Consider the following 9,526-nt stretch of genomic DNA (forward strand, 5'->3'; position numbering starts at 1 on the left):
TCACCTTGATGGATCTTAACAGAGGCATGATGCATTTTGTATCATGATAAACAGTTCACAAGTGTCTTAATAACATGTGGTGACGTGCTTCTGTCAAAGTACCCCAAGGTTAAAAAAAAGTGTATTATACTGCTAAATTATAACCATATAATGATGATTATATTCTCCGGCAATGTACTGCTCTTGTCACCATGACTACTGGGGAACATAAGCCTTCTGACTAGATTGTCTTTTACTTGTGCAAGCACAGCCATAGTGCGGGCGAAAAAAAAAACGGGTACCTGTGGGGGACTACGTGGGTCAAGTATGACGGGAACTCGGTAACGGTTAGATGATGCCCAGCTCTGGTATTTCTATAGATCACAAATCACCCAAAAAGGCAATTGTCCAATAGTATGTCCCATTCAAAGAGCTGGCGATTATCAAGCTAGTCGAGCGCACATTTACCTCTGCTTCCCATAATCAGTATAAAGCAGATTGTGAGGCAGAGCTGTCAGCTGTCAGGCTTTCATTTTCCAAGCAATTAAACTATCGCGCACAGCTTTCTTAATAATTCTGTTTCTAATGGCACGGTTAAGATATCGACCATGGCTGTCCATCAGATGGTGGACGTAAAGTTCAGACAGTGTCCCCGCTCACAGGCACCTTCTGTGAACCAGCGTGAGTATCATTATTAATTCAGACATCCAGTTCCGTTATAAAGAGATTTTAATTATAGTTTAGGAAAAAAAGATGTATGGTAGATGTCCTTCTCTAGTAATAATGTCCGCTTATGAATAATCAAGTGGGTTTTTTTTTTTAGGCCCTTCAGACAAGTTTGTGAAGGAAGTCGACTGCTGTGTCGTCTTTCTCTCTTTTCCCCCTCAGCACAGTCGGACAGCAAGTTGTGGGTTATCGAGCGCAAGAGTTACCAGACTGTGCTCATGCAGAGCGGCCGTGACAGCCTCACGCGTACGTCGGAGCTGCTGAGCAGGTGAATGGCAACAATGGATGTCTCTTTCATCCCTTTTTATTATTATTATTATTATTATTAGTATTTATTTATTTATTTTTTAATAACCAGCTCAGTTAGTGTGTCTTAATCAGGAGCTGACTAAACGTTTGTGAGTGGTGTGATGTAACAACTAGTTATTAGGGAGGTAAAATTTTCAGGTATCTGACAGGCTTTTTACTCTTGCTCCCAACATTTGAAAACAGATATCTGCACTTTATGCTCTCTGCTTTGTCAACATAAGCTTGTTAGTTGTTTTCAATCTCTGTGTATGACGACATGACGTAAAAAAGACGTAAATAGAAAGAGGTAAAGTGAATAGCGATTGAGATCTAGATTTGGTGTCATACAGTAGAAAAATAGGCACAGCAGTGACACCAGGGCGTATAAACAACAATGGCGTAACAGCTTCAGAGAAGCTAGATATTCCCCTTCCGTAATGTCCTTGTAAGGGACTTCTTTTTATTGTGTCCTGTGTCAGACTAAAAAAAAAACCCACCATCTTCTGGCATAAAAAAAAAGTCAACATCTAATCTGGAAAAAAAAAAAAAAACATACAGTTGTTATCATTAGCTAGTTTAGCATCTTTTTGTCGAATGAACATTAAATATAAACGAGTAAGTTCATCATAATTAATGTAGTGATGGATAAATTAAAACAGGACATTATACATGTAAAACTACCGGACGTGAGAGAACGGGACAGTAAAAAAGCAGGCTGAGTGAATGCATGTGTTTCGCGGTTACGGTCTCCAGTGGCTGAGTGAATCGCGCCTTGTGTCTGCAGTGTTCCCTTCCTGCTGTCCTTGCCAAAGGATGCCATCATGAAGATGTGTGATCTCATGGAGGAGGTACATGTACCGAGAATGAGCAGGACGCGCGCGGCTGTGTCGCTTTCAATGCACACAAACCTCGCCTAGCGATCGTTGTTTCTTTGTTTCCCCCCCATTCCTTCATTTCACTTTGGAAGCTGTCTCTCGTCGCCGACCTTTTATGTTCAGTTTGATTGTTTTTCTCGTCTTTCTCTCCACAGGCTCGCTACGCTCAAGGCGACTACATCATTCGACAGGGCGCCTCAGGGGACACCTTTTATGTCGTTAACAAAGGCCAGGTAAAGTCGAGCGCAACGAGGGCCTAATGTCAGCACAGCTTTAGAGATGTCTCTCGAATAGCGACAATAGAATTTGTCACCTTTCTTCATTGCTTTTCGCTCTTCGTCCGACTCTGTTTTGATGGCGCAGGTAAAAATCACGGAAAAGAAGCCAGGAGATGAAGAGCAAGTCCTCTCCAAGCTCTCGGAGAGGCAGTGGTTTGGAGAAAAAGCCTTGTGGGGGTGAGGTGGAATATCACTTGTGTTGTTATCACAAGCTTTTCATAGAATTTAATTGAATGAAATGCCTTCTCCTTATTCAGAGAGGATGTGCGTGCTGTGAATGTCGTGGCGGCCAGTGATGTTTCGTGTCTGCTCATTGACAGAGAGTAAGATAACATACCAAGGATGCACGCAGTTGGGAGAACATTTCATCAAGTGTCCAGTGATTGCTTTTGTCTATTTTCCAGGACCTTCAGAGATATCATTGGAGGGATGGTGTTTGACAGCAGTCATGAGATGCAACAGAACACAGGATGCAAAGACGAGTAAAGAGAATTGGTTAATTATTTGTTACAGAGACCACACTGTCACCGTGATAAATTAACTGGACATGCCAAAGTTGAAATATTTCACATTTCTTCTTCTTCACACAAGGACAAGCAGACCTAAAGTAGGCGGTATGAATCAGTATTCATCTATTGAAAAAATAAAACAGTCCATTACATTCCAGACAAAATGGGTTTAAACAAGCATATTGAATTTTAATATGAACAAGCATAAAATTAACTCAACCACTAATGGAATATGTCATAACATGCATTGCAACACTAAATCTTTTTGCATCTAGACAATCAGCATCTCAGCTTTCTTTATACGGTACTATATTTTTTTTATAGCACTTTCAGATGGACTATAAAGTCTTTGTTCAGAAAAGTTGGTCAACACTCAAGTCCTGTCAAGCGAATGTGAATCAAACAGGAAGTAGAAACTTACCAAAATAAAACCAGTACGAGCAACACTTCTGCTCACTGGAGATCGTAGCAGACTATCCTGATGTTGAAACAATGGCTAGTGGTGGACAAAAGTACTCGGACACCATCTGCGTTTGCTTCCTTCACGACAACATCCGCTAGATATTCTTCGTCTTGTCCCACCACTGTTGCGCTTTCAGAAGAAATGTTGCAAAATGCCACAACATGTCTCACCTAAAAAGCAAAACAAGATGCTGAGTCCTTTCGTAGTGGCTGAAATGACGTCTGCTGAGGTATGCTGGCAGATAGCGTATTTTTCACCAAAATGTTGTTCAACCTCAAAATAATTCAAATTGCGATGTCTAGGTTATTCATCCATTTTCTAGATCACCTGTCCTCGTTAGGGTCATGCATAAACTAGCCCGACTTTGGGCAGGCTACATCATGTAGCCTACTGGTGGCCAGTCAATCACAGGGCATTGATTAGATTAGCCAGGAATGGAATCGCACAAGATCAGTTGACTTGAATGTCTCTTAAAGTCTCCAATAACACCCCAAACACTCCCTTGATTCGTTTTTGAAAAACGGTCGCTAAATCCTAAATGTAGCAACAAAGTCACTAAGCTAGCACCATAGTTCAAATGCAACTTTTGGTGTCGTGGAACTACAAGGCACCACCGCACTGTGTATGCATTCAACGAGGAGGTCCAACTCACTTTGTTTCCCTCGTGAGCAGGTCAGAAGTCAAGGATGCCGCCTCCCTCGCGTCCTCCACTTTAAGTGATTTCCAGATAATCAGCACTCTCGAAGTAGGGGAGTTTGGCCACACAGACCTGGTGAGATTCTGTCTCCATGCCTGCTGCATTTTCTGTCTCCCTGTAATGTTATCGATTGATTCGGGCCTCTTCCAGGTGCACATCAAGAGCAATGTCAAGGATCTTTTCGCCATGAGGGTCCTCGACAAGAAGGCGATTATCCACAAGGGCCAGCGAGAGCACATTCTGAGAGAACGAAACATCCTAATGAATGCCGCGTGTCCGTTCCTGGTCAGGTAGCCACACTTCAGATGCTATCTGTTCAGCATTGTTTTGATTACATGCCGTGTTTATCGAAGAAGAAGGTGCATCTCTAACATAAGTTACACCAAAATAACGAGCAGACTACTACTACTAGCGGGCCGCCTATCGTGGCCCTGCAAAACCGAGCGAATCCATTGAAATACTCGTAAAAAACAAAGGTTTGTATTAAAGAACCCAAGTGGCGTAGTCATGTTACTGGAGATAGCGTCATCCCCTTTAAATCCAATCACGAGGCCATACTTAATGTTTACGTCACCAGAATTTTGATCAAACACCAAATGTATTTTCACTAACGTGACGTGACACTTATTACTACGGTTACATTTGGGATGGGCGAGTACCAAAAGCAGGTAACGGTATCGGGGCGATACCGGCCTTATTTCCAAGTATTGAGTGCTTGCAAAGGCTGCTGATACCGGTCACTAATACTTATGGCACCCTCTTGTGGCCGTTCTACAATCAGGAAGTAAATGGCTGACAGTGAACTGCATCCATGTCATTCGTCTTATTTGCCTTTTAAGGTGCAATTTGTATGTATATTGTATGTTTATAAGGTTGATATGAATGCTTACAGTGCATTCTCCGTGTGTTGATTTGCTAAATCGATTTTGGTAGTATGAGGATATTCTGCAGTGACCGTTCTGCCTTTTGTCAGAAATAAACAAAAGGTCTTTCATTTTAATATAATTTTATATAAATCATTTAATATAAATGTCATGTACCTAAAGTCAAATCATGTCAAAAATCATATACATGGCGAGAGTAAATGGAAAATGCCAATGGGATAAATTGTCCATGTTCAACATGTCAGGAGAAAAAAAAACACCTGTACAGTATGGCTTGTTCATACCAAGGTCAACTTGTTAAATAGTCAAATATGAAAAATATTTCAGTAGAAATGCCTTCCATTATTGCATTGATGCAAGAAAACAACAAAAACAAATCAGACTGCATGTCATGATGTGATCGTGCTCATGCTTATCCATCTTCTTATTTTAATACATTTTAATATAGCTTATATTTAATTGCTGCTCATATGTAGTTAGCGTTATGAATGTCTGCAGTGGAATAGAAGCTGATGTTTTGTGTGTTGTTTTGGATGTACAAATATTGTATATAAAAGCAGCAGCAATCTAAAAAGAATGTTCTCTTGTTGATCCAAGGTTGCACAAAACCTTTCGAGATGCCGAGTGCCTCTTTATGTTGACCGAGGCTTGTCTCCATGGTGATATTTACAGCGTGCTCAAAGATAAGTATGTATTTTTGAACTGCAGGTTATTAAGGACCTTCAAACCTCGGAACAAAAGTGCCCAAGTGCGATTGTATTCCACAGAGGCTGCCTGGACGAGAGCTGCACCAAGTTCTACACGGCTTGCGTGACGCAGGCCTTGACCTTTCTTCATGCTCGAAATGTCGCCTATAGAGATGTCAAGCCTGAAAATGTTGTTTTGGATGAGCGAGGATATGCCAAACTGGTAAGAGGACAAAAGAATAATTATTTCACCTTTTTTTAAGAAGCTCCATTCCCACAAATGCGACCTAATCAGAATTTGGAACTTGGAAAGCAAGGTAGTGTATCACTGTTCTACGCTAATGCAGTCCTACAGCAATACTCCCCCTATTAAGGGTTCACTATTTTGCAAATTCACCTATTTTTTTCACTTTGAAACAATGAGGCACTCTAAGATGGCCATGGCAGCTCAACGTCCTTGTCCACAAGGTGACTGTCATATTAGACTATTTTTTTTCCCCCTTCGCTCCTTCGCCTTTCGCCAATGAGGTGCGCAAACCCAGGGCCAACAATGAGGCGCTCTAACGCCACGCCAACCCCAATCTCCTGACCATGTGTTGGCTATCAATTCTGACTTAAAAAAAAAAATTCCCTCCTCTCTCTCTTCGGCTTTTCTCTGTATGACATAATAGCACTAATGGCCGACAATGAGGCACTATAAAGTGGCCACACCAGTGGACTATCTGAAGAGAAGATGCATTTTGAGGGCGTCGGCATAGCTAGCTACCGAACTGTTGATGGTTGGGTTCAGTTCCTACTTATCAAAAAGTCATACTAATGTAAATATTTGTAAAGAAAAACAATTCTAAACATAATTATAAAAAAAAAAAAAAAAATGAAAACAGTCAGTACAGCGGTAACTGAGCGTGCCTTCCTGTGGTTAGCGACAACATTTTCTAACGCTGCTGTGCAAACTACCGGTAGTTGATTGCGTACCATCATGTGAAGTTGATTTGCATTCTTCTGAATTGTGACTGTCGTTATTTGTCAACATTAGGTTGGGTCCAGATGTTTGAAGAAGATTGAAGTGGGCAAAAAGACGTACACCTTCTGTGGCACGCCAGGCTACATGGCGCCTGAAGTCATCTTCGGCAAAGGCCACAGTGTAGCTGCAGACTTCTGGTCTTTGGGTGTTTTTGTGTTTGAGCTGCTGACTGGTGGGTGAGTTTCGCACATTGTTCCATCTTACACAGTTGAAACCCTGTGGAGCAAAACATTATCTATTCCGAGAAGCTGCTCAACGTCACTTTTATGATGGGTTTTGAAAAAAAAATTCTCATATGAAACTATGGGACTAGCAATAAGCTATGCCATGGTCAGTCTGTCATCTACTGTCACCTAACTGTATTAGTCTTTGATTTATGAAGCAATGCCCTTGTTTAGGTAGTGACCAGAATTTGGATGAGGGTCATTCCAGAACGAGAGGACAATTTCAGCACCAATATCAAAAATAAAGCCCCCTCACCGCCCCCCCCCCAAAAATATTATCTTTTTCATATAATTTATAATAATAAATCCTTTACAATTAAACAAAATAAAGATGTTACTAATTTAATTTTACTATTACAGTAACAGGGTTGCAAATCAAAGCTAATGTTTTTGCTCAAAAGTACATGCTAGCTGGGTTGCTATGCTATGCTAACCGGTGGGAGCAAATTTAGTATATCCAAGAAATACTTGGATATAAAACACATTTTTTCTATTGTATGTGATTTTTAAGTTGGTTAAGAGAGACGAACAAGAGAAAAAAGCAATTTTAGGGGACGCTTAAGACCTATTTATTTTACACAACAAGTGCTATTTTACACAACTCACAACGAGAGATCAATGTTAGTCAAATTCAGATTTGTGAAACATCAGGGTTGTAACGCTTTAAAATTTGAATTGTACATGTGACAGACTGCTTGTGTCTCCAGGCTTCCGTTCAGCGGCGTTGACCCGATGAGGCTCCTCAGCGAGACCGTGCGCGGCATTGATAATATCGACTTCCCTAAAGCAATCAGCAAGAGTGCCTTCAGTCTCATAAAGAAGCTGTGCAGGTGTTGAAAGCATACACACCAAAGACATCTTGATTGACGCAGTCATGCTGGTGTACTTATTTTTATGTCCTCTCTCTGCTCCGTTGCCAAGGCACAATCCCTCCGAGAGGCTAGGCAGTTGGAGAAACGGGGCCAAGGACATTCAGAAGCACAAGTAAGACTGCAGGTTATATTGCGCTGTACGAAAGCCCGAGACTCAAAATACAGAGGTGCCTTGAGATCTGATTTTCATTCGTTCCCTGATCACGCTTGTGACTCAAATGACTTTTATCTCAATTGTCTTTTCCTATCGAAAATAACGGAAGTGCCATCACACAATTTCAGCCGCCCCAAAACAACAAAATGTATTGTTCTGTGTGTTTTAATGAGTAAATACAGCACTCCATTATATTGTACATTATAAAAACATACAGTGAAACATAAATTAATAGAATTTGAAAAATTAAACTGTTTTGTCCACCTCGGGCAATATAAGATAGACAGGTATGCTGTTCATTGAGACACTTCTCTCTCCGCTCATCAGTACGGCATTAATATTAGTTGTTCTATGGACACTTGCAATTATAAAACAAACGGCGGCTTTTATATAAAAAAACTAAGACAAGTCTCTCATATTAAGGCACAACTGTATTACATTTTGTCTAAGGTAATTCCAAATTAATAAAAAAAAAATACATGAAATATAAAATACACTCAGGAATATATTTCTAAGACAATGAAAGAAATTAATGAACCGTTTCATGTCAATTTGTGGCACCAGAGAATTAAATATAGGGTGATTTCTAGAGTGCCCTACTAATATTAGATAAATGACCTAAAAGAATCATACGCAAAGAGTTGATGTTTCATGAGCGTAGACAACTTAAAGACCATTTCTTGTGGTTCACTTTCCCTTAGTTTTTGTCATTTAGTTTTTGTCATCTCATAATGATTTAATGTATTGTTTTAGTTGAAGTGATACCATTGGGCAATCTCTGAAGTTGCGCAAGCGTATTTTATACCTACTTACCAGTTACTTGGTACTTGAGTAGTTTTTTTTCCACTGGCTATTCAAATAATTATTTGGAGGCCCATTTTTTACTTTTACTACTTTACTACATTTTTCTAACAATTCAAACAATTTTACTTGAGTACAGTTTTGGGCTACTCTACCCACGTCTGTAAGTTACTCATCTGTGGAATTGCGTAGCTCTAAACGTTACCTAATATTGTCTGCTGTTTATTGCAAAAGTGGAAAACAATATTCTGTCTTCCATCAGATGGTTTGAAGGATTTAACTGGGATGGACTAAGTAGAGGAACGTTAAGTCCACCACTGAGCCCCAAAGTAAGCAATCGTTTTTTTTAATCGTGAACATTTTTTAAAAATATATTGTCCTAATTTATTTGTGTGCTGCTTTGTCTTTAAGGTTAAACACATTCTGAACAGCAGCAGTACATGTGCTCATTATAGTGGCGATGCCGAGCTGTGCGCAACATGGCAGGACTTCTGATGGATAACCTTTTTTGGGGTGGTGGGGGTGTTGTGGGGGGGGGGGTGTAATGGTCAAGAACAATTCATTCACTGCCAGGAAAACGTATTAGATTTTATATTATCACCAGATTTTGTTTGATAAAGAACACATGCTTGTCTCCAATGAGTACATTTCATTATTTTGTTAAAGTGAATTAATCTCAATACATTGCATTTAATTTTTGAGAACTGTTTGTTTTAAAATATTTACTTAGGTGCAATTGTTATCAAACTTTTATGTGCAGTATATTGTTACTAAATTCTTTCGATACATTTTTTTAATTTCTTATATTTAAATGTGATTATATTCAAACTGTGAATTATGTCACAGTGGCTTACATTATTAAATCATTTTTAAAAAGCAAACATCTTGTTGTTGTGTTTTTAAATCAATACTTACGCTACTATATTTTAATGTTGGTCATATTGGTGATACTTGGTGAGCTAATAATTATTTTTTAGACGGTACTGCGGTAAAAAGTTTAAAAATCAATGAAATAGATATTTACAGAAAAAACATGCATATTAGGTTAATTAAAGACAATATCAAA

General features: G+C 39.5%; 1 protein-coding gene across 3 annotated transcripts in view; it reads left to right on the top strand.

Moving 5' to 3' along the window:
* The window catches only part of prkg1l (protein kinase cGMP-dependent 1, like), a 13,028-nt gene extending 4,064 nt beyond the window's left edge, over positions 1 to 8,964 (top strand). For 2 of the 3 annotated variants that reach the window (XM_086031486.1, XM_086031487.1), the window contains exons 6-19: positions 868 to 973; positions 1,778 to 1,841; positions 2,024 to 2,101; positions 2,232 to 2,323; positions 2,404 to 2,469; positions 2,551 to 2,628; positions 3,791 to 4,105; positions 5,297 to 5,386; positions 5,467 to 5,608; positions 6,422 to 6,585; positions 7,341 to 7,463; positions 7,555 to 7,617; positions 8,723 to 8,789; positions 8,872 to 8,964. In XM_086031486.1, the coding sequence (XP_085887612.1) occupies positions 868 to 973; positions 1,778 to 1,841; positions 2,024 to 2,101; positions 2,232 to 2,323; positions 2,404 to 2,469; positions 2,551 to 2,628; positions 3,791 to 4,105; positions 5,297 to 5,386; positions 5,467 to 5,608; positions 6,422 to 6,585; positions 7,341 to 7,463; positions 7,555 to 7,617; positions 8,723 to 8,789; positions 8,872 to 8,955 (1,532 nt within the window). In that variant the 3' untranslated portion in view covers positions 8,956 to 8,964. The remainder of the gene's footprint in view (positions 1 to 867; positions 974 to 1,777; positions 1,842 to 2,023; positions 2,102 to 2,231; positions 2,324 to 2,403; positions 2,470 to 2,550; positions 2,629 to 3,790; positions 4,106 to 5,296; positions 5,387 to 5,466; positions 5,609 to 6,421; positions 6,586 to 7,340; positions 7,464 to 7,554; positions 7,618 to 8,722; positions 8,790 to 8,871) is intronic. The other variant, XM_086031488.1, reaches the window with a different exon arrangement.
* The last annotated feature ends 562 nt before the right edge of the window (positions 8,965 to 9,526 follow it).

Source organism: Filicampus tigris, chromosome 5 (genome assembly GCF_054856515.1).
Source record: "Filicampus tigris isolate MCC_2025a chromosome 5, RoL_Ftig_1.0, whole genome shotgun sequence".
NCBI classification, from domain to species: Eukaryota; Metazoa; Chordata; class Actinopteri; order Syngnathiformes; family Syngnathidae; genus Filicampus; species Filicampus tigris.